The sequence below is a fragment of the Anser brachyrhynchus genome, assembly GCF_964034855.1.
Source record: "Anser brachyrhynchus genome assembly, chromosome: 8".
In the NCBI taxonomy this organism is placed as follows: domain Eukaryota; kingdom Metazoa; phylum Chordata; class Aves; order Anseriformes; family Anatidae; genus Anser; species Anser brachyrhynchus.
In genome coordinates this window covers 16871654-16896648 of record NC_137702.1, presented here as the reverse complement: position 1 = coordinate 16896648, position 24995 = coordinate 16871654, and the positions used below count along the sequence as shown (strand labels likewise).

The 24995-nt window shown below is 45.8% G+C and overlaps 2 protein-coding genes across 5 annotated transcripts in view; both read left to right on the top strand.

Annotated features, from left to right (window-relative positions):
* LOC308199001 (uncharacterized protein) overlaps positions 1-24995 on the top strand; it is a 128410-nt gene that overhangs the window by 93761 nt on the left and 9654 nt on the right. The gene's annotated exons all lie outside the window — the stretch shown is intronic.
* Positions 29-24995, top strand: part of COLGALT2 (collagen beta(1-O)galactosyltransferase 2) — a 57331-nt gene continuing 32364 nt past the window's right edge. The window contains exon 1 of one of the 4 annotated variants that reach the window (XM_080602341.1): positions 29-3414. In XM_080602341.1, the coding sequence (XP_080458467.1) occupies positions 3164-3414 (251 nt within the window). In that variant the 5' untranslated portion in view covers positions 29-3163. Of the gene's footprint in view, positions 3415-12493; positions 12632-12663; positions 20726-24995 lie in introns of those variants that run through there. The other 3 variants (XM_080602340.1, XM_080602342.1, XM_080602344.1) reach the window with 3 other exon arrangements.

The following is a 24995-nucleotide window of genomic DNA, read 5'->3' as shown; positions in this document are numbered from 1 at the left end:
GCGGTGGGGGGAGCGCAGAAGCGGTGCCCGAGGCGAGAGGAGGCCGCAGAGATGTGGAGCCTGGGGAAGTTTTAGGGGAGCACGACAGGGAGCAAAACAGGAACAAAAGCAAATACTATATTATTAATGTATGGCGTCCAAAGTTTTTATAGACTGGTTAAGACATTTAGATTCAAGGTATTGTTGTTAAAAGCATCTCAGACTGCTTTATTTAGGAATGTCTCAGACTGCTGGTACAAGCATACATGCATACATACAACTGCTGGTCTGGCTTATCGGCTCTATCTGTCTTGGTGCCTCTTTTGGTAAATTCAGACACCAGTTTAAATGAAGTCAGGCCTGTGTCTTACAGCATTATGAATAGCTTCAAGCTGGTGTCCACGCAGGAAAAAGCTATGCGCTTTTAACAGATACCTAGAGCATTTTGTTGTCACAGCAGATGAGAAACTGCAAAGCCCCTCCTAGTGCACTGTGCTTGTTCTTAATCAGGCTACACCAAGGAAAATCTGGCTGACATTGAAAACAGGCCAACAACTACACTGATGAGAGGAAGCGCTGAGTATGATCTTGAGATGATCAAATTGATGCAGGGCCTAAATGAACAGTCTTTAACCCATCTTAGTATATTATAATCATTAAGCCTAGAAGTAAAGCATCAATGAAAAGAAATCAATATGTATCAAGTACCTGAGCTGGTGTGTGGCTTGTAGCTACACAGAGGCATATTGGAACCAATCTTACTCAAGAAGTTTTGAGTAGGTTGGCCTCTTCAAAAAGCAGCATAGTTTTAGCCAGCATTCAGTTCCCTGGGCACAAAATTAAAAATAGAAATTCCAATCTCTGAGACTTTCATGGAAGGGTTGGCAATGGTGGCATAGTTGGCTGCTTGGAAAAGAATTGGATGGATTTGAGACCTCAGAGGTGAAAATGCAAGTGAAAGAAAATAGACTTGTCTGTAGATTCTTCTAGGCATATACATGCTGTGCTTTGTTAGAAAGATGGATCCTCTTTTTAGTGCTGGGTGGAAAAAAAAAGTCTGAATCAGAAGAAAGTTGCCTCAGAGAATTTGTTACCTGCCTCGCTGAGGGAGTATGCTGCTGCTGGAGACAGTTTCCACAGCTGGACTATTCTTGTTTGGTCTGGATATTTAGAGGAGGCTGAGACAAATGTCCTAAAAAGTATTTCGGTGAGACTTCTACAAAAAGCTGTTTCTTCCCCAGAAGCTAGAATAGTTCACCACAGGGCGGTTAATTGTTCTGTCACAGCAAGACTGGGTCTTGGTTTATAAAAAAACACAGGATACAACTTTGGCTACTAATAACTTAAAAGTGTATACATATTTTTATATATATATTTGTAAAGATATATGCATTTATAGATGTAAGAATTATATGCATTGTAAGGCTTACTGTTGACCTGAACTTTCCAAACTTTCACCTGGTTGGGAGTAGAAAATTAAGCTGAGTTGACTCCTTTCTCTTATGCGCTGAGAAACAGCTAATGTTTCAGGCATCTGCTGCCCCCTCTCCAGGGTATGGAAGGACTTTTTTCCTTTGTGTACCAACATGAGGAAGTCAGCAAAGTGACTGGTACGAGTGAGGAGAAAGTCATTTTGCAGAGAAAATTACTTGTTGTAGGATGCTGCTGGGGGCATTTTATTTGCCTCCAGCAAATTGTTAAGGTTCTGATGCTGTTCACAAAACAAAAAGAAAGGAGCAATCTGAAAAGCGTTGACACCACTTTAGATTTCACTGAAGACAGCAAGAGTAGGCACAGGCTAGACAGTACACTCCTCCTTCTACAAGCATGCTAACTGCACTAAGGCTGTGCTGGATTGTACCTTTGTGCTCAGCTCTGCACATCAGACAGAGCTGTGGCTCTGCAGTCTGCTTCCCACGTCTTCCCTTGTTTCTGGGCGAAAACTGTCTGTGCTTGGCCCTGATCCTGCGCTAACCTGGCCACGCTGGCTCTGCAGTATGGGGGCATGGCTGACCCTGCCTTCCCAAATGTCCCCATCTTCCGAATGCAAGTGGTCCTGCGGGTGACAGTGGTATTATATGCGTGTGGAATCGCCTGGCTCCTGAAAAACCCTAATCACTTTGTGCAGACTACAGCACTGTTCCTTCTATTCGATTAATGAATCAGAGCATAAAAGCAACATGTGGCAAGTGAGCCATGAAAGCCTCATTAATGTATTGCTCTAGAAGGACAATTATAAAGGTGTTGTAAAGGACAAGCAGGTAGAATATATTCTCCTTAATTGGTCAGGAGGACACGTACAAATTGCAGAAGCTTCCTGAATTTTAGTGCCATTGATGCGACCTCTGGAGATTCTTGATTGAAGTTCAGCTTCAGGGTGATCCTTTTTGCGTGTGGGTGATAAATAACATTCCATAAACCAAGAGCAGTGCAGACATGAGTTAGCTGTATGCTGCCTGAGCCGCAGACCATGCACAACGAGACAATGGATAATTAACGGACAGTTATTGGGTTGCTGGACGTTTCCTCCCGTTTGAGTCTTGCCGGCACACAGGCAGCAGCGCTGCCCGCCTGGGCTGGCTCTGTTCGGCTCGGGGGCACTGGCTGCTCACAGCAGGGCCCAGAGACACCGTGCTGGGGCCCTTAGAGTTAATGAAGGATTTCGTCTCAAAAAGGGTTTAACATGCCCAAATCCTATTAACTTCTAAGAGCGCTGTGATTATTATGCCTCTTTTAAGATGACGGCCCAATGATTTTAATTACCGTAACGTGTTTTATATGTTTCGTTGTTAAACCGTCACCTGCCCCTTAGCAGCAACGCTCTCCCCGCGCATGGGAGCGGCTGCGTGGCGGGTGTCGGTGCGGTGCGGGGAACACCTTCACCTTCCCGGCTGCAGCCCGGGCAGCCGCGCTCCTTGCCCCTCCTGCAGCTGGAGGGCGCCGGCCAGAGCCCCGAGCACCTCAGGCACGGCGGGGGTGAGCCTCCCGCCCGGGCGCTGCCTTCGGCTCCAGCCCAGGCTCCCCGCCGAGCCCCCGCTGCCCGATACCGGCGCCTTTCTCCGCTCCGCCCGGCGGCCTGCCGGGGGCGTGCCGAGCCGTGCCGAGCCGTGCTGCCCACAAAGGCCGGCTTTGGGGGCGCCGGGCCGGCACCGCTCCTCCCCGCGGCTCTGCTCCGGCACCCATCATGGCTCCGCGCGCCCCCCGTCCTCTCCTCCTCGTCCTCCTGCTGCTGCCGGGCGGCTGCGGGGCCGGCCTGCCCCCGGAGCCGCCGCCGCCGCCGAGCCCGCAGCTGCAGCCCGAGCCCCTGCCCGAGTCGGCTCCGCAGGAGCCCACCGTGCTCCTGGCCATCATCGCCCGCAACGCGGCGCACACGCTGCCCCACTTCCTCGGCTGCATCGAGAGGCTGCGCTACCCCAAGAGCCGGATCGCCCTCTGGTAAGGGGCTGCGGGGGGCCGGGGCCGCGCGGGCTGCGAGCGTCCCCCCCGCTGGGATGTGGGGCGAGAGGGGTCGGGGGGCTGGCGGCGGGGCCGTGCCTGGGAAGGGGCGAGGGACTCGGCTCAGCCCCCCCCGGCCGCCCCGCCGAGCCCCCGGGGCTTGGGGGTGAAGCTGGCTGAAGCCGGGGAGCTTTCAGGTTGCCTCAGGTTATGCCAGGGGAGGTTTAGGCTGGAAATGAGGAGACGTTTGTGCTCAGAAAGAGTGGAACGGGTTGCCCAGGGAAGTAGTGGAGTCACCGTCCCTGGGGGTGTTTAAGGAAAGGTTGGACCTGGCGCTTAGGGACACGGTTTAGTGGGTGAAGGTAGTGGTAGGGTGGCGGTTGGACCAGATGATCTTGGAGGTCTTTTCCAACCTTAATGATCCTGTGTTTCTTTCAGCGCTTAGCGTTTGTCCAAACCCGCAGACACCAGGTACTCAGTACGGAGAGCCGGGCTGCTAGAGCTAGTTCTGCTTGCTGGCTGCTAAATGCCAGGCTGCCTGGGGAGGCTGCCGGGGTCTGCCAGGGCTGCAGGGTGGATGTGCTGAGGAGGTGCTGGGGGGCATTGAAAAGGAGCATTGTTGCAAGGCTGTCCTCTGAAAGACGCATTCAAAGATGTATTCAGAAATCACAGCATGGGGGCAGCTGTGGCAATGAAGCGTGTGTCGGGACGGAGGAATTAGACCAATTTGGAAATTGGTCAGTCATTATCTGTAGGGATTAAAAAAAAATTCTTTCCCTCTCAACTTGACATAAATGAGGGGAGCAACGGGACCTGCCTGGATGGGTCCAAAATAGTCTCATTATTTTAGGCATGGAAATCGTGGAAATTGTGTAAAAAATAGGAAATGCTGGTGTAGGGCGTGATCACAAATCACTGAAGTCAGTGGGGAGACTCCTGTTAACTTGGAGTTGATAAAGTAAAGCGTGTCTTTGCATAAAGGGATGTAGGGAGGATACGTACCCTCCATACACCCCCTGGTCATTCATTGACGCTGAAGTAGCATTAAGTCCGCAGGACTAGATGTTTCTGCCTGTATTCCAGGAACGTGCTTGTTACTTGTCCTCAGGTCCTCTGTGGGTCTTTACAGAGAATTAGCGACAGCTTTATTTATTTAGTTATTTTAAGTTTAGTGCGCACAAAAAAATGTCATGATAGCAGCACAGACATGGTGTGCTGCACAGACAAGGTGGCTGTGCAGTTACAAGTGGATGTTTAGTAGTGGGTGAATGCAAGACTCACCTGTGTGTAGGTATGTGACCCTGCTTTCATTTCTGTCAGTAGGAGTTTTGCTGGTTTGGATTTCATTGTACCAGATGAGGGGCAACATAGCTGGTGAAGGGTCTAGAGGACAAGTCTTATGGGGAACTTTGGTTGTTTATCCCGGAGAAAAGGAGGCTCGGGGAGGCCTCATCACACTTTACAATTACCTTAAAGGAGGTGATGGTGAGATGTGGGTCGCTTTCTTCTCCCAAGCACTAAGTACTAAGACAAGAGGAAATGGCCTTAAGTTGCGCCAGGGGAGGTTTAGGTTGGATATTAGGAAAAATTTCTTCACTGAAAGAGTTGTGAGGCATTGACACAGCCTGCCCAGGGAAGTGGTAAAGTCACCATTCCTGGAGGTCTTCAAAAAATGTGTAGATGTGGTGCTTAGGGTCTAGTGGTGAACATGAAAATGTTGAACTAAAGGTTGGACTGGATGATTTTGGAAGTCTTTTCCAACCTAAATGATTCTGTGCTTCTGTAAGATATATATGAGTAGGTATTGTCAGACCCTACATATACAGCCTGTGATTGAGCAAAGTGTGCTTGCCTGAATGTCTGTAAGCATAGACCTGTTCACTAGAGCAAGGCAGATCCTGGAATGCTTCTCACTGTAGAAGTGCAGAAGTGTTTGGTTTTGTGTTTTCTTTGATTTCGTATTTAAGTCCTGCAAAGCATTAACTGCCTCTACAGCTTTTAAAATGGAGTGGTATCCCTAGGAGGATTGTGTGCAAACACAAGGAGTGGATAAACTAGAAAAACTGCTGTTGAACATGGCAGGCTTTTGAAAATCAGAATGACTAAAATGTCATGGCACCTGAAAAGGGACTTCTGTAGACCCTGTGAGTTGCATCAGAGGGAGAGGGAGCAGCACATGCCAGGCGGCACCAGTTCCTGGGTGAACGTTAGTCCTGGTCACTTCAGCTCCCCAGTGACAGGCTTTTTCAGACCTGCGGACATTCGGGACACAAGCACCCACCGAGAGAAGGCTTACAGATTGTATCTGTCAAGTCTCTTGAGAACGAATGAAACAATAAAATCAATTTCTGGAAGCATATTGTGTTTCAGCCTCCGTACCCGACAGTGCTTTCAATAGCTGAATTCCAGATTTACCTGTGTCCATGTGCCATGGCTTGTGGGGCTACTTTGGTTGGAGTGGCAGTGAAGTGGTGGCTGTTAAAGAGCTGCATTCCTTCACTGCCACTTGTATTCCACTTAACAGTTTCTTGAGTAAGTCAGCATTTAAAAATGCGCAAATGCAGGTCTTGAGAGTGAAAATTAAAAAGATATATAATCTCTTTAACTTCCATATGGTCTCTGTATTGCTTGAGGGCTTAAATTCTATAGTGGATTTCTCAGACAGATCTCTTGGAGGAAGTTTTATTACTGACAGCAAAGATGGGTCAAGAGACAGTGAATGAGTTTGAAGCAGACACTGAATTTTCTGTAAGCATCCTGCGTCAGTAAGTCTCAATCCTTGTTAGCCTGATACCAAATGAAGGGTGCATGCTGGACAGTCCTGTACTCCCTTCTTCCCTTTGGTCTTAATTCTGACTTGTTCAGCGTCTGTAGTTGTGAGGAAGGACTTGCTGGCCACATGCATCCTAATGCATTGAGCAGGCCATTTGGTCTGGGGCCAACTGGCATGTCGTGTCCCGGGTCCGTTCAGTTAAATGCTTCCTTCCTTCCCCCTCCAAGAGTCAGGAGGTCTGTTGGGAATGGCCCCTAGCCTGCCTTAACCCCAGCTGTCCTTGTCTTCTGGAGCCTGGTTGGCACCAGCCAGGGCTGCCTTAATGCTGCAGTGGCGGGGACCTCTGTGAACTACTCAGGTCTTTGACCAGGCCTCGCTTAGTCTGCACTGCCCGCAGCCTGTCTGGAGCCCTGGTGCTGACCACCCGGCCTGGGACCTGCCAAGTCCCCGCCTTAGCAGCAGAAGCCCGCTCCCCAGGCAGGCCAAAGCCGTGAGGCTGCCTCAGGCTCACCCTGGGGGTGGCAGCGGGGGCCTCCTGCAGCCCTCCGGTGCTGGGCTCCCCAGTGCGTGGCACTGCGAGAGGCAGGCCAGAGACCTGCGACACTGGAGAGCACTCAGGAAAACAAGGCTCTTGGATCCAAATCAGTCTGTTTTTTGGCTGGGGGGTGTTCTAATGTGCTCCCGGTGTGTGTGCAGTTGGCATGTTTACTGGGGTGGGCTGAGCTTTTCTCAGGGCCGAGTCAGCGGCGTTGTGCTGTGAACCCAGCCTAGCCGAGCAGGAGACTGGGGCACGTTCTGGAGACTTGCTGCAATCTTGCGCTGGGGTCAGAGGAGAGCTGCAGAGGGAGGGAAGTGTGTTCCTCTGTCTTGGACAAGAATGACCAAGGAGCTACACAGTGAGCATGCCCCAACCCCTCTTTTAGCTGGTTTGGGGTGTTTTTCCCGTTTTGAAGAGTAGCAGTGCAGAGATTTGTTTATTTAATTATTGAGCTCCACTCAGTTAAGGAGCACCTCAGCTGTAGTAAGCAAATTAAAAGTGTGTGTATTTAGCAGTTTATCATGTCAGTTTACACTTTTCCTTACCCCCAGATTAGGTGACAGTGTAGCAAAGAAAGTTGTCTGTAATTCCGTCTTTAAATACCTGTTCATTTTGGGCCTTCTAACCTGGGGATTTAAGTACCTACCTAAATGAGTTGGTACTTGGAAGCAATAATTAGGTTCTTTTGTGCTTGAAAAATCTGTGCCTGTCTTGCTGATTAGAACATGCTTACACTTCAGAAATGAAAACAAGAGCCATAGTTCAGATGGTGGGAGCTGGGAGAGATCCTGGATGATAGAGCGCTGGATGTTCTGTAACTGTTCCCAGTGAGTGAATGGTTTAGACTTAAAGGAGCTAGTTGTAGCCAAAAATAGAAACTGATGAGATCAGTACAGTAATGATAACTTTCATAATTATACATCATTAGTCTACAACTAGCTCATGATACTATAGCTACATATTTTCTTGTTCTTCAACAATTTACTTTTACATGTGAGAAGTTCTACGTGAAGCCACTTTCTGGTAAGATGCAGAGATCATTTGAGACCTTAATGGCGTTATTACTCACTGGGAAGCATTGGCTTTCAAATGTGCTGTGTTTTCTGTGCTTGTGTCTGTTTGTGCAACGAGGCCACACTTATCTTTACGGTCAGTATCAATCCCTCAGGAATGCTGAAGTTTTGGTCCCCGGCTCTGTGTGCGTTCCTTCTGTCCACCCATGTCTGGTACCTGTTTACAAATCGCTCACCTGTGCTGTGACTTGCACATCACAATATTAAAACTGAAGTTTTAGAAATCAAATTGACTTTTCACTTGGTTTGCAATTTAAACCTACTGGATTTAGTTTCCCATTCATGTTTGTAGATTTTTAAAAAATTAGATAGCTTTAGTTAGCTTTAATAGCATAGTCATAGAGGGCGATTATCTTGTTGTGCAGGACGTCGAGTCTTTCCTCCAAAGAACTTGCACTTAAGTTACAACATCAAAAGAAAGACTGGGAGTAAAATGCTTTTAATTCCTAGCTGGGGAAATGAGGGAAGAAAGGTTAGGTAACCTATACAAGATTCTTGGATCTGTGAGGACCAGAGACAATATTCAAAATTGACATTTTTTGAAACTTCTTTCTTAGTGAGGTCATTTTTACGCTTCAGTCCTGTAAATTTATGTAAGAAATGGAAAATCAGGGAAGACTAAAGAAATGATCCTATCCCAATATCCACAGAAACTTTTTTTGTCTTTTGGGTCTGCCTCCCTCATATAAGTCTTGGCAAACTTACGCAAATGACATCGTAAAATCCTTCAATGGAAGCATGTGAAGGGAAGCTGAAAGTGACTGCTGTGCCTAACCGAGGTCTGCACAGCAAGACTTATCTACTCTTCAGCTAAACACTTTGCAGTGCTGCAGAGAAATGTTACAATAAGCATCAGCTGTATGATGGCAAACATTTGCTGGGTAGCAGCAGTTTCTGTATTATTTTTTTCCCACTGTGCTCTTAAATTGCCAGATTATGATGCCTCTGATTGTGTTAAAGAACATTGTGAACCACATCTTTTATTAGGGTCTGCTAGACATGAATTTGAATACCGGGATTTTACATAAAAATTAATAATGAGTCCTCTTGGGAAAGAGGGAGGGAATTATAACACAAAAATGACATCTTGAAATGCATAAATGTTCTGTGAAACTAGTTAATACAATACAGTGTGTTTGTTTTTGGTTTTGGTCTAAATTCTGCATACTTTGTGTCTTTGAAAATGAGAGTTTGTTATCAGCTGTTGCTTTTTATTATAAGCTTTTGCATGCTTTCAAAGGTCAGGGATATATATTTTTTAATAGGTACAAGGTAGGGATGAAAAGACCTCAAGGAGTCATCTAGTTCATTGCTGCCCAGGGCAGGATCTCACATTATGCCTTGTCTGTCAAGCTGGCTCTGAAGTTCCCCGTAGTGGGGATTTTTTGTCTAGGCAAGGCTGCAGACTGTCAGGGTTTTGTACCGTCATGTCTTCTGAAGTCTGTGCAGTGTGGGAGAAGTGGGAGGCAGCTGTGGGAGTGTTGGTGAACCACCTGCAACCAATGTTGGCTGTAAAGTACTGGAGTTAATTCTTTAGAAAAAAAGAAAAAAAAAGTTTCATTTGTGTATTTCTGGCGTGCAAGCTATTTCAGCTCCTTAACTTCTGGTGAATCTGGAAGTATGGATCAGTTAGGAATGATCCAGACGAAGTCTGCCCCGTTCCTGCTGTCCTCCTCCAACTACGAGGACAAACACCTCTTCCCTTCTGCATTGCTCCGCCAGCTGGAGCCTGCTCCCTAGGCTGATGTGCAGTTAAGGTTGGAAGGTGCCTGTGGAGGTCATCTAGTCCCAACTCCTGCTCAAAGCAGGCTCAGCTGGAGCAGGCTGCCCAGTAGCATTTCATTTCAAGTGCTGAGTATCCCCAGGGAGGGAGACTCCACAGTCTGTGGGCAACCTGTTCCAGGGAGCCAAGCACTAGCAAGAAGCGTCTTGGAAATTTTTATCAGCTGAGCGTGAGTCTAGGAGGGTGGCAGACCTTGGGGGAAAGACAAACTTGCATGAAGACTGTTGCTCCAGTGGATTTTTTCCCCCTTTTGCTTACTCTTTCTGCTCCATTAAGCATGCCTACTTTTCAGAACGGTGCCAGATCTCTTCTTCAGAAGTCTGAGAGGGGGCAGCAGGGCAGCTACGCTGTTGCTCATCAGGATGAACTCTCTATTTAAGGCATTTTTTAACTTTTATGTAAAGTACCACAGCACCTGCAGTTATTTATCTGAATCCCCTGAGACTGAAAGCCTTCATGTACTGTGTCAGGATTTTCTAAAAATAGATCAGTGATACACATGGTGTGCAGAGCACTGGGAGCTGCCCGTTGCCAGCACTCGCTGTCGTCCTTCAGTCGCTTGGGACCCCCAGAAAGGCCATATGGGCTGTAGCAGCGAGGCAGGACCGAGACGAGTGAGTGCAGGGTACTGTGTCTGTCAGAACCTGGTATTTCCTTCCTGTGGGATGATGTCTCAGACTTAGTGTTATTTCAACCTATTTGTGTGCATTTCATTTCCTTTATTTTAATGATGCATAGCTTATGCTGATGATGTTTTTAGCTTCATCTTCAAAGGTGGATTAGGGCTAATGGGGCCCACATGCATCAAAATTTCAGGCTAAAGAAAGGAAGAAAAAATGTTAGTATTTTCCACATCTGCCAAAATGCCCAGCTTCTCCAGACAATCATGTGGCACGGCTAACAGGCCCATCAGTAAAGAAAAAGGACATTTTTAAAAATGGAAATGCACTATTTGCTTCATATAGCACAAGAATCCAGTTTTTAAACACTGAAATAATTGCTTTTGGAGTTTGTGTGTTCGTTTATGTATATAAATAAAATAAAAGTTCCCAAGCTTGAAGTAATGGGACCAGAGTACCACTGTTACTGTAGAATGACTCTGGTTTTCTTCTTGGGAAGCTAACAGGGGGCCTAGCAAATAAGTGGCGATTTGAACTTTTGCTGGCTGACTAGAATTGATACCTGCTTTCACATGGGGTTTAGTTGCCCCTGTTTTCTGAGAACCACCTTGGTTGTGATAATGTTTGATAATGTAATGTAACATGTTGATCTCCATCTGGACAGATGTGGCACTGCCGAATAAATGGCTTAATGAGACTGCAATAGGAGTTTCACTGCAGAGGGCCTGAGTTGTGCTCAAGCACTTTCTTTGAGAGGGGATTCAGGAATGAAAGCTGGTGTGTCACCAGTTATTTACATGATCAGTATGTCTTCCCCACTTACTAATACGTAACTCTGCAATCAGGTAAAACAGCATAAAAAATGAGTGTTATTTTGGGATTGGAATATGTTTTTGCCAAAATCTGTCCATGCTCTTTTCCAGGGACTTTTCAAATGCTGGAAGTGCTGAAGGTGTCTGCTTCAGTGTTGTTCCTATTGCCCATGTGGATGTGGTACATGAAATTGAACAAGTTTCTAACTTAACTTTTTGTTCTGCCTGCATGTGCTGGTAGGAATAATATATCTCTTCATAAGCATAAGCAGATCCTGAACTGGACCAGAAAATACATTAAGCTTGGAACTGTCCCACATGCTCCCTAGGACTTAGGAGGATCTAAACTCATGCTGAAGCAGAAAACGGGGGGGAGTCCGTGGAAACCGAAATGCGCTGGCAGGGCTCACAAAAACTCTTTCATGTTAGTTTTGAAAGTCTTTAGTTCCAAAAGAAATGGATTTTTCAATCTCCCTTCATTATTAAAGGATTGTTTACTTATTTTTGCTCTTTGATCCCTCTGCAGGGGAAGGGTTATGTATGGCTGCAGAATGGTTTGAATTTTTCCCACTGGCAAACTAGGTTGCATTAAGTGTGATGTGTTGGTTTGTCTTGAAGCTGATAGCAGGTGGCTCTCTTTTGTTAGCAGATCAGAATCTTCTTGTGGCTCAACAGCTGCTCCTGAAAGAGAGAACTGCACTGAGCCTTTGGGAGTAGCCCAGGAATTCAGAGCTGTTGTTTGCGTTATTTCCTCAGTGTTTTCAATCATTCCTGTCCTTAAAAGGTACTTAACAAAATTGGAGGAAAAGGCTGGTTTCCAGCACTTATATTTTGAACTGCTAATTATGACGTGGATGTTAAACTCTGCCAAATGCAAGCACCGATTTTTTTTTTTCCCCGTGTATTAGTTTGAAGCCATGAATTATTCCCCACCAGACTTCAGCCAAACAAACCTAAGTTCCTGTAGTCAGACTAGTAAGTGAATTGTGTTGTTAGTCAAAAGCCACCTTGTCGCAGTCCTAGAACGAGGTTAACTAGGAAGCTTGAGTTTTAGGCAACCAGAAGGAGTAGTGAGAAATTTTTTGTTCCTCTAGTTGCTCTGAGAAACATGAAATAGGAAGTCTTGCTAATGTTAATGGCAGCAGCAGGGCTTTTCTCTCTCCTTTAATTATCAGCACTTAACCAGTTTATGGAAGGATGCAGGGATATTAAGTCAGCATTGCATCAAAAAAAAATCAGTGTGTTTAAGTGAGATTAAAAACTCTTTGGAGAGGAGCCAATGTGGGTTTTTTGGTTCATTTTTTTAAAAATGTTTGTGGCAGAGAAGAGGAGCACAGGTGCAGAGCATTGACCTCAGCTGCACTGACTTGGGCTGCTGTAGCTAGTTAGCTGTTTTCCCTGATGAGTGCTGGAGTGTGGTCCTTGGCTGCCTCATCTCGTGTCCTGCCAGCAGGGAAGTGACTGTTTGGGGGAGTTATGTCTCCCAGCTGCAGCTCTGTGTGAGAAGATAAATAAATTCTTCAGCAGCGACACAGCCCCCGGAGAGGCATGATGGAGGCACAGGCAGGTGTACTGATACAGTAATACACCGGGGTGCCTGCTTTCAGAGCTGTTTCAGGTATGAAATCCCACGATCCTGACATTTAGCTGCAGATTAGCTGCTCAAGGGAGTTTCAGCATTGGGATGCATATTAATGCTATTAACTTCCCAAGAGGTTTAATGAGGAATGTGTGTTTGCTCTCAAAAATTCTTAAATTATTAGTGTCCGTTCCTGTAGTCTAACAAGAATTTGTAACAGATGCTATAACCCGTAAAGGCAGTGACAAAAACGATCTAAAGAGAAGCGAGAAGCACAGCAGTTATGTGCACGAGTCACTGCAGGGATGCTAACAAAAGGGGAATAATGAAGGATGAAGGGTCGGGGTGGGAACTGCATGTCTAGGGCAAAGGCGTCTGTGGTTTGGAAAACAACAGAAGCTGCACTATTGCTCTTTTCTGTACACTGGGAAGTTAAAATGAGTACTGGTGTCTTCAGGAACCGATGGCCCATGTTTTATTTTCCATTAATTCTTGTCTAGGATTGGCTAGAAAGATGACATGAAAGGCTGTGGTTGTTCCATCATTTTAGATCAACCACAGTGATCACAAGGGGTTGGAGCTGAGGTTGCAGTTAGCGCTTGGGAGAAAAAGGTCCGAGCAGTCACTGTTTTAGAAAACTGCTGCTGTGAAGGACCAAAGTATTTGTCTTATGTTAATATAGGATTGATTCTCTATGCATAACTGGAGAAGTCACAAAAACAGAGGGGGGTAAAGTTCAGATTTTATGCAGAGATCTCTGCTGCTAATGAGCAGTGGGGTGAGGAGCTTGAATTCTCTTACTGTGAGATGTAATGGGACTTGGATGTAGAAGTTTTTTTTTATTTCAGAAGCATGTTTATTGCTAATCGTGCAGGGCCCACAGTTTTCAGGAGGAGGCAGTTGCCTTGTGGGCATGGTACCTTACGCTCTATTTTACTTGAGAGATTGGTCTCTGTACGAGTAGGATTGGGAGTAGGTCTGGGGATTAGATTTATGACTGAGGAGTGTAGAGTTCTAAGGTTGTTCTTGTCTGTGGTCAGCAAGAGGGTAATACCTTACTCTCTTTTATGATGTAGTTCATAGTATGGCTGAGAAATTTGGAAGTTCAGACACTCAGGTCACTGCTGGGTTCTGCTGCTTCTGCAAAGTTGAGAGCTTTGTCCAGGAAAACCAAAGCTGTATGCTGTTCTTTTATAGTTTGGTGGGGTTTTCTAGTTCTAGAATATTTCTATTACAAACTCCAAACAAATCCTAGTTGAAAAGCCTTGTCTTGCTGCTGGATTCTACAAGCAATAGCCTTTCTAATTATTTTAGCTCCCTCTTTGTCAGTGCCATGTGTTCTTTTTGTTTTGAATGGATCTACTAGTTATAATTGAGGCTAGTGTTAGATATGGGCACAGATCCTGCAAAACCCGGCAGGAAGAGATGGGAAGAGAGTTGGTGTCAGCAGGTAGCAGTGTTTTTTGGTTTGATGTATACAAGGGACCTCTGTGTGGCACAGCTGGAATAGATTGGAGGTTAGCTTTCGGGTTTTGAAATCTGAATATTCAAGGACCTGCTTTATTGATGGGTTGCACAGGCTTAAAAAGTCAGGGAGTTGTCAGTGAGGGGCCAAAGTCTGATAGATATTTATTTTTTTTTTTGCTGTGGATATCATCCCTTACTTGGTTAGGGTTAGAGCTGAGTTTGTCTTGGGACTTTGAACTCCAGTTACTTCTCACCCGTGCAGAACCTATAGATGTAGAGGAGCTTGTATTGGTGGAGCACTTGCGTTATGATCTTATGTTTTTGAGTGAACTGAGGTTTGGGGGAGGGGCAGTATGGTTAGGGGTAAGACTTGGAAATTGTAATTTACTGCTGGATTTTTCTGTGGCCAGTAGAGTTAGGAAGAAGGTTGGCATTGACTGTGCATGTGCCTGGAACTCTGTAGCTTCTGTGATTTGTCTTGGTTGCGTTACTCGGTGCTGTCAGGTGGGATGTTGGAAGAGGTGAGTTCCTTCTATTTTCACTTGCTACGTGGAACAGCTCGGGTCAGGATTGGGTTCTGGGAGTTGCAGGCTGCTGCAGGCTGAGGTACCAGCAGATATTCACGTCCCAGAGGTTCAGAAAGAGGCCTGTTGCTGATAGCACAGACAAGCATGATGCACTCAGCTCCTGATGTGTATGTACCCTGTTTGTGATCTGCTTTCAGGGCAAGGCTGGGGAGCCCAGAGCTTCCAGGCCCCAGAATGTTGTAGAGCTGACAAAATTAGGAAGAGGCTGGTATGGGCTGAGGGCTGATGTTCTCTTGACAAAGCAAAAGAAATTTCTTTGGACCTGAAATGAAACAGGCAGTCCTAGTGACTGCTGGGAAGAGGCAGCAGCACAGCCAGTTCTTGTAACTAAGCAAGGGTGGTAGACCTAAGCAGGGGTGGTACCCTAAGACCCTAAGCAAGGGTGGTACCACCCTAACAGCAGGGTGGTAGACCAGAACCATGCTTCTTTTTCCCAGTAATGTGCCATTAGATTTACTTGACTCACTGGCATAAATCAGTTTCTGGATACAGCCGGTGTGCTCCAAATGATGCATGCGTTGTCAGTAGGAAGTTCTGGGTGAAGTTTCCACTTAGTTGTCATCTATGACTGGCCTCAGGGCTCTGGAGGAGCCTACCCCGACTCTTCTAAATAGGTTAGCAGAGAATAATAATTGCTTTTGGGTCTTCTGCCTCTTCAGATATTTTTTTCCTCCAGCTCTGGCTGTTGGAGGCTTTGGTTACACTATTTTTCAAAACATTAATCTGAAATGAGTTCAGTGTGTGTGAATGGAATTTGAAAATGTCACTGCTGCTAAATATCTTAATTTATTATTTTCTGAATGTAAAGCAGGATTTAAATATAAATTATCATCGTTAAACCATGGAGTGGGCTTATGTTACACATTTAATCTCTCATAGCACCGATGCACTCACCCCTTCGCCTCCCCCCATCCTTATTTCTCTCACAAACAAGTGAGTTGTGTCCACAAAAAGTCTTGTCAATGAGTTGTTATTTCAGACTAGTGAGCTCATAGCTGTCTGCTGGCAGAACACTGCTCTGACTTCTTCACACAAACTAAGGCTGTTGCCAGGATTTTTTGTTGAATACCTGGGCCTTGAAGGGAGCTCTGTTTTACAGAACAAGAATCAAACTGCTATCGGTGGGGTTTCCTCATGTTGTGACTACAAACATCACACCTGCCTTTTTGGACCAGCCAGTCTTCATAAATATAGATACAGGTTTAAAGGATAAAGAAAGGGTGTTCAGAGCTAGGCTAGAGCTAAGTAAAGCAGCCACTTCTTTCCTACACTTAGCCAGCTGCAAACCTGGTGCATCCACGTTGGTAGCAAAGATCACATACTCAACCTGCAGATAGCTTCACTCACCTTCGAGTTTGCTCGATTGTCTGTTGCAAGGTGGGTGCTGCGTGGACTGTCATCTCTTGCTGCACTCACTCGGGCTGCAGACTGCATCTTTGAATGCAGACTGCCCAGCCCCTGCAGAGCAGGTGGATATAAATCACAAATGCTAGCAAGCATAAATTCAATGTACCATGGAGGAGGCTTGCTGAGGGGAAACCTGGTTCAAGTCTTTTTCAGTTATTTTTTTACCTCTCCAGTTGAGTGAGAACTCTGAGGGAAAGCAATTACGTATTAGAGCAGTTATCGCCCGCCTGACAAATCTGACCAGCTCCTGTTGCGGCTGCAGAGTGCGTGGCCAAGTTGGTTACTACACATATGATTTGGGACAGCCTGCAGATAAAGAAAAACATCTGGTTATAAGAGCTTGGGCACATAGCTTTCAACCACACAGCACATAGACCAAAACCCCAGCATTTTCTGCTCTGGTAGACATATTTCTTCCAGATCTACTCGACCAACAAAGATACATTTCCTCCAGGTCTCCTGAACTGACAGCACAAATGGAGCAATAAAGCAGCGCTAACTCTGGCATGGAAGTTATGAATACGCTTGGAAGAGACCAACTAAGCAGCCAAAGAAACTGAGTTTTCAGCTTGTTAGATCTTATATCAGGTTACTCAATCTGAATGGGCTAATGAAACTCTTTAGCACAAACGGTCTACTTAATCGTGACAGGGCAGAAACAGTTTATGCTGAAATGGTCTTGCAAGGTGTCTGCTGTCTGCCTCAGATGCTAAGTTTGGAGCATGAGAAAAAAGGGCTACAGACTGGAAAACATCCTCAGCAGACTGATAGCTCAGAAACCTGTTATCTGTTCTTTGGGTTCTCCCAGACAGAGGCCGAGCGAGAAACTTGGCAGATGTTTAGGAGAGACCAAATGATTTTTCAACTGAGACAAAACTTGTCTCAGTTTTTCCATGAAGAAATTAACTGATTACTTCTGTTTCATTTATTTAAGAAATCCCTCTAGTGGCCAGTTACTTACATGACACGTTGGCAGTTTGCAGACCATGTGACACATCAGTTGCTGTTGTTGCATGGATTTCAGGTGAAACTCTTGATGGCTTATATGAAAGCCTTCAGAAAAAGAGCCTGAGCCGGTTTCAGATGAAACCTTTTTTTTTTTTTTTTGAGTGGCAAGCAGGTGATGCTAAAATTTTCAAATTACTTAAGGTGACACTAAGTGATGCTTTGCCTGCGGTATATGGCAGGTTAAATGTTCTGTGGGATACCTTGGAGTGTAACTTCTAAGCAACTTGGTAAAGAAAAGCTGAATAAGGAATTAGGTTTCAGTTTATGTCTCCTTATATATCACATTGCTATTTAAAACCCAAAGCACCCTATGTTATTTTACATTAAGAGGATACTTGATTTGTCTGTTTTTACTGTTTTATTGTTTTATGCTGTCTGCCGTTCTGTATTGCAGTACTGGAATCATGGTGTGGATGGTGTTTTTCACTAAAAGGGCGAGCTTGGGATTGGCTTCCTACACACTCAGCTGACGCTTCTCCTTGTTTTCATCCCAACCCCAGCAGTGCCTTGTGATCAGCTTGTCAGATGTTCCAAAAATTTAGACTTCTAGCCTTTGAAATTGCCTCAGAGCCCTAGGGAACTCAAATGTCTAGGCATAAGGACGCTGCTGAACAAGTACCGTGATACAAGCAAGGGCTATTTGGGTCAGTGCATGTCCTTGTTGGATCTGATGCCTGCAGATGTGTGTGGGAGTCTCTCCAGTGATGGTAGAAAGCTCTGTCTTTGCCCTTATCTTGTGCAGTTCATTCCCTGGCTATAGCTATTTTAATGCTGTGAATGCCTCACACTGGTGGCGGCACAGATGGAAAGCACACTCGGCAAAATAAAGGTAAATGTGTATTTTATGGAGCTTCCAATTATCCAATAAATTCAGTAATAAGTGGCTGCTGAGATTAAGTGCTCATTTCCTTTCTTTATTTACAACCCCACAATGAAGGGGAAAAAAATATTTATCCTCAGAATGTGTCTCTGTGGTCAGGATTAAGCCTTAAGAAGTCAGACTAAATGGGGCATGCACATTCTTCTACTCTCAAACCTGCACAGAGAGGGCAGACCAGCAGAGTGAGAATGGCCACATGGAGTAAGGTCCTGTAGTATAATGGGAACAATCCCATGCTTTGTTTAAATGCCACTTAATTTAAACAATCCCATTTCCTTATTGGGAATGAGAAAGACACAGCTTTTCTCATATTACTCTGCATTCCTTTTTATGTATGAGACTAGAGAAATGCCGTGAGCTTGTTTGTGTTTCTTTCACTCTTTAGAGTTAAGTTAGCCATCAGTGTAGCATCACCTTCCATCAGTTTGAGTGCAGAATTGGACCTTTCCCAGAGAAAACAGGTTATAACTCAGAAATCCATAGTATGGCACACGTGGTGTAGCCATGTATCATGCAAATGTGTGTGTCTGTGCCTCCCTCCATAGGAGAGGCCATATGGATTCCTATATGTGTGAGCAAAATATGAGATGACAAATAAAAGAGATTCAGACTCAGAAGTTTTAGCTACCCCAAAGTATTTAAAATTTTAAAGTAGAAGTGCCTTGCTTGCACACTGGCCTGTTACACGATGAGGTTGTGGATTATCTAGCCGTAGTTTGGAGGATCTGCTCTCAGAGCATGTTCTGTGCTGCGGTGTGTGTCTGAGGTGACAAACAGTCCTGCCCAGCTGGGCAAACTCAAGTGGCAAAACTAAAAACAGGTTTCGCTGCCCACTTGGACAGCTTGCTTAGAGACAAGACCTTCAAAGCACAAAAAGACGTGAGGCAGTTAATGAACCACCTCACAGCTGCAGCCCACTGCGTCTTTTCAGCCTGTGAGGATGGAACCAGGGCCAGATCACAAGGTCGGCAAGGGGAGCGGTCTTGTGACCAATGAACTCGGCAGATACGGGTGCCCTACTGAGATGCTAAGAGAGTAGTAAGTCATGTTGAGTAATGCCACTGCGGGTGCTGGACTCTAAGTGCAAGCGCTTCACTGCTTTAAAAAATAAATCTAGAAGTACATCTCCAAAAACCTAGAGCTCTTTTCAGTGATGAAAGCAAAATACTTGAGCAGGTAGGGGGGCTTTGCCTTAGAGCTTCTGTGAGATTCGTGAAAGCTACATGGAGGAAAATTTGCTCTTGAGATTGCCATGGCTGCAAATTTACCACTAGAATGACAAATACTCTGTGAATGTGTTAAGTAAACAGCCCTACAGAAGCTGAATGTTTGTAATTTATTTGTGTATATACCAGAAGGGAGGGTAGGCTTGGTTTATCATTCCCAGCCCTGACACCCACTCATCTTTTGTGACTTGTAAAAATCCATTAATCTCTTTGCTTTTGTTTCCCTCTCTGCAAAATGGAGCTCTAATGCTGCCTCAGTGCCGTGCCCATGGAGGCTGTGACCTTTGCTGGAGGTTTCAGGGGCCTCTAGGCATGCCCTCTAACCCACCTGATTCGTGTTGCCTAATTCCCAGAGGCACCTAGAAGATGAGTACACCCAGACATCAAAGTGAGAAACTGTAAAAATCTGTCTCTGGTAGAAATTCAGAAAGTTTTGAATTGATACATTGACTATTTCTTGTTCACACAGTGCTGTGCCTTTTTTTTATATTCATAACCCTCTCAGTATAGAAGGTGTCGCCTTTCCAGCTGTTTCTTCATCTAAAACATGATGGACAAAATTACAGATGACATCCACCAAAACTTTTTCATACACAAGCGTTGAATATTTTTTTCCAGCTTGGCAGAAGTGGTTGTTTTCCTAATCTCTTAATTATATATAAATAATTTTCAGCCAGTTGCCAGCAAATATGACATAATCCATTCATTTTGAAGCCCTGTACCATTCCCTGTAGTTCAGAAAAGTTCTGTTTTTCCAGTCTAACTGGCTACTTAAAGGTTAGGCCAAAATTATGAAGTCCCAAGTTCCATGCTGGCTTCTGCAAAGTGCAACTGTAAAATAACTTAGTCATGACTGCTTAATGTTGGTGAAACCAAAATTTGGTGTAAAGTACTTTTTACCAAGTGAAACCTGTGCCAGTGAGAGGATAATGAAGTGCACTATGTTTTAGTTTGCTGAGAATTTGCGATAGATCAAGACAAAAGTACAGTCTGATGTCATTAGATACTGTGTGTGGTTAACCTTATCTTGTATGTTCATGGGAATTATGCATTGCTTGGGCTGCTGGAGGGCGGGGATTGGCCTTGCTGGGTGGGATGGGCTAGTTTTATCTCCAGCATTAATGCTTTGGGTTTGATTTTTTATTGTGCGTTCCTTGATCCTGGAGTATAGGAGATTAAATGAGTTATTTCTCATTGTGTTCTCTTCAAGGGCACTCTCCAAGGCTCTGATAATCCCAGAAAATCAGGAGCTAGTGCAGGAGCTAGCAGGACTTGTGGAGAGAGCTTTGAACTAGCTATGATGGGGAGGGGGATAAAACAGGGCTCACCAGAGAGGTGCCTAGGGGAACAGTGCTGAAGCTGGGGGTGAGGCAGATGTCTCATCTGAAGTGCATCTACACCAATGCATGCAGCACGGGCAGCAAACAGGAGGAGCTAGAAGCGATTGTGAGATAGACTAACTATGGCCTAGTTGAAATAACTGAAACATGGTGGGATTACTTCTACAACTGGAGTACTGTGATGGATGGCTACAAGCTCTTCAGAAGGGATAGACAAGGTAGTGTGGCTCTTTATGTTAAAGAGTGTTTTGGTGTTGAAGAGCTTGCGGTTGGGAATGATAAAGTTGAGTGTCTATGGATAAGGATCAGGGGGAAGGCCTGTAGGGGTGACATGTTGGGGGGGGTCTGTTATAGACTGCCTCATCAGGATGAAGAGGTGGATGAGGCATTCTATGAGCAGCTTGCAAAAATTACATGATCATCAGCACTCATTCTCATGGGAGACTTCAACTTCCCTGATATATGCTGGAAGTATAATACTGCGCAGAGGAACCAGTCCAGGAGGATTTTAGAGTGTGTAGAAGATAGCTTCCTGACACAGCTGGTTCAAGAGCCTGCCAGGGGAGGTGCCCCACTAGACCTGCTCTTCACTAACAGGGAAGGACTGGTGGGAGATGTGAAAGTTGGGGACTGTCTTGGGCAGAGTGACCATGAAATTGCAGAGTTTTCTATTCTTGGTGATGTCAGAAGGGTAAGTAGCAAAACTGCTGTCTTGAACTTCCGGAGGGCGGGCTTTGACCTATTTAGGACACTTGTTGCAGGGGTCCCTTGGGAGTCACTCCCAAAGGGCAAAGGGGTCCAGGAAGCCTGGACGCTCCTCAAGAAAGAAATCTTAAAGACACAGGAGCAGGCTGTTCCTGTGTCCTGTAAGGCGAGCTGGAGGGGAAGAAGACTGGTATGGATGAACCGGGAACTTTTATTGAGACTCCGGGAGAAAAAGAGAGTCTACATCTGCTGGAAGAAAGGACAGGCTACTTGGGGCAACTACAAGGAAGTTGCTGAGATATGCAGAGAGGAAGTTAGAAAGGCAAAAGCCCAGCTTGAACTCAGATTGGCCACTGCAGTAAAAGAGAACAAGAAATCCTTTTACAAATATCTTAACAGCAAGAGAAGAACCAAGGAAAATTTCCGTCCTTTACTTGATGCAGCAGGGAATGTGATCACTGAGGATAAGGATAAGGCTGAGGTTCTCAACGCTTTCTTTACATCTGTCATCTGTCTTTAATAGTCAGATCAGTTATCCTCAGGGTACTTTACTCCCTGACCTGGGCGTCCCCTGTAATTCAGGTAGAGAATCACCTGCTGCGATCCAGGAAGAGACAGAGACCTGCTCCTCCATCTGGAATGTCACAAGTCCATGGGACCAGAGGAGCTCCACCCCAGGGTGCTGAGGGAGCTGGCGGAGGTAATTGCCAGGCCACTTTACACCATCTATCAGTGTTCATGATTGTCTGGAGAGGTCCCAGAGGATTAGAGGCTTGCTGACTCCCATCTACAAGAAGGGCCATAGGGAGGACCAGGGGAACTACAGGCCTGTCAGCCTGACCTTGGTTCCACGGAAAGTTATGGAGCAAATCATCTTGGGTGAGATCAGACGGCACTTGTGTGGCATCCAGGAGATCAGGCCTAGCCAGCATGGGTTAACGAAAGGCAGGTCATGCTTGTCCAACCTCATCTCCTTCTATGATCAGGCTGGTAGATGAGGGAAAGGCTGTTGATGTAGTCTTCTTAGACTTCAGCAAAGCCTTTGACATGGTCTCCCACAGTATTCTCCTGGGGAAACTGGCTGCTTGTGGCCTGGACAGGTACACTCTTCTCTGGGTGAAGAACTGGCTGGAGGGCCGTGCCCTCCCGGTATTGGTTAATGGAGCTAAGTCCAGCTGGCATCCTGTTACAAGTGGTGTCCCCCAGGGACTGAGTCAGGCCTAGATTGCCGGTCTTACTGTGTTGATAGCACATGAAGATGTTGTACGGCAGACACTGAGCTTCTTGGAGCCAGTGGAGTGCCTCAAAGCAGGGAGTAAAGCCCATGAAGGGGGGTGTGAATGGGGAGTGCAATATAACATAAGGTGCAGGCTTATCTACGGGTGGGTACTGAGCAATAGCTAAAGAGCAAACCTGCCCTTCTGGGGCTGCTCTGCTGACCAGGAAAACCTCTTCCATGTTGCAGAGAGGGCAGCTCTGTAGCCATTCTCTGCCTTACCCTTTGGAGACAGTAACTAATGAGTTGGAGTTCTGCTGAATGCTTGAATTATTTTTAATTTTCTTGTACTACCTTCACTGTATGGCCCTTTATAATGTTCATGCAAGCAGTAAAGGCAGTGCACATGCCTTGCTTTGAAGACAGATTGCCCTGGCCTGCACATGTTGGGCCCTTCTCATTTCCTCACCATGTGGCAGGCAGCGACATCTTAGGAGCAGCTGCCCAGGAGCAGCCTCGTGCTGTGGCTGGCCTCCTACTTGTGTTTTCTGCCTTCTCCAGCAGCAGCAGCTGTCACGGACACCTTGGATGTCTTTGGAAGTATCTGGAGATGGTGGTGGGTGGATTTCATGCTTCAGTCTTCCCTTCCTACTGTGAAGGGGCATCCAATACACTGCTAATATTTTTCTATTTTGTTTTGAAGCTTATTTTTGATGTTGTGAGTCAGATTCAGACCTGTTGTAAAAAGCAGAAACTTTTCCTTCGGTGGAGGGAGGTGTTAGCTCTGTGATTTCACAGCTGGCTGTGCTGTTTCCCACTAGCCGTGTACCCGAATGGCTAAGGATGCGCCTCAGCACACAGCAATGCCAGATGTTTCCACATGATGGATAAACAACACAAATCCTCAATCAGTTCTGATGCGTGGGGCATCCCAAGCTCTTGGCCGAGCTGTGGAGCAGTGCTGTGTCCAGTGTTAAGCTGGCATCAGGAGCTTCTAGGCCCCTGTGGCAAGTTCCCCGGCAGTTCTGCCCTGTGGGAGGGTGATAAGGCCTGCCTGCTGATGCCTCTGCCTCTGGTTCTCTGTGGATGGGGCACTGTGCAGACGAGAGCCTTCTACGTCTGTGGCTGGGCCTCGTGTGAAGGGAAGACAAAGCTGTGGCAAGTTTCCTTCCTGCCAGGAGTTTGTTAGAGCCCCCTAATTGACTTTTACTTGCTGTACCTCCATTTTAAAAGCATATTCTCTGACAACACTTAACATCCCACAGGATGCTGACTTGCTAGTACAGGGGAAACAGCCAAGAAATTTATTTCTGTTTTTATTCCTTTGTACTAAATGTTATAAGCACCTGGGGTTTTATCTTCCTTCTGCTTGCCTAGATTGCCTGTAGGCAGAGAGTAATTCCCTGACCTCCCAGGAAAGCAGGAGTGTTTACTACATGCCCATGCCAGCATTAATCCAGTTATCTGGCACTGTAAGAATAAACTTGCATTACTGGTAGTGACAGAAGTTATATGAGTTTCTAGGTACACGGATTAATTTTGCTGCCTGCTTAGATTACACTGTGGATCACATAATGAAGATTAAATAAAGGCATTGATTATGATAAGGGTCTTGATACTGATTCTTCTAGAGCAAGTGAAAGAGGAATGATAGTTTGTGGGCTGAGTGCAAACCCATTGCATTTTTCCTGTGGGATTGCAGACCCCTGTAGAGCAAACTTTGACTTATGTACACTAGACATGCTTTTCTCTTAAGTTACTTTTCAGAAACACATAAGAAATAATTTCCAGGTGTCTGCTGATCACAGTCTGAAAACTGCTGCTCTGGAGCAATAGTGAAGATGTATTCCTTTGAAAAAGTCTTACTGACTTTGGCTGTTTCTGTAAGTCTAATGCCTGATATAGTACAGCCAGGTACCTCATACTGATCTGCTCTAAGAATCAGGAAGGAATTACCCTTCCTGACTGGGTTCAAGTTTGTATTTTTATTCCACTCCTGGTCCATTGCAGATCATCAGAGTGGAAAAAGACTCCTGTGCATAAATAATAAGAGGAAATAAATGTTAATTTAATTGTTGGAAGTGCTTTTGCCTGTGCAAAGCAAATCTGGAGCTCTACATCAAAGTCTAAACTTTTAAACTTGGCAAAATTATCCGTGGGAGAGCATGGCAAAAAGAGAGCTTTGCCTTTGACAACAATACTTTGCGCTCTGACAGCAGGGCTAAGATTTCTCTGTGACTCTAGTGATCTGTTCAGCTGGTGCCTGCTCCTACCACAGCCCGCTCCCTCCCCAAACAGTGCGTCCTTTCATGAAGGAGAAATGCAGAGTCATATTTCTGAGCGTAAATTGGCCAGGGGGTGTATTTGTAGTGCAGGCTCTGCCAAGCTCCTTCCTTTCAGCAGCTACCGAGGGAGAGAGCTCTGTGGAGCTGGAAGGGGGAGAGAGCCGGTGAGCAGCTGTGTGTGTGTGGCTGGTGGGCAGAGCAGCCCCGGGCTGCTCCTCACCTCCTGGAGCCTGTCCTCCTTCAGCCAAACGCTGTGTGCTCTGCTTTGTCTCGGCATCTGTC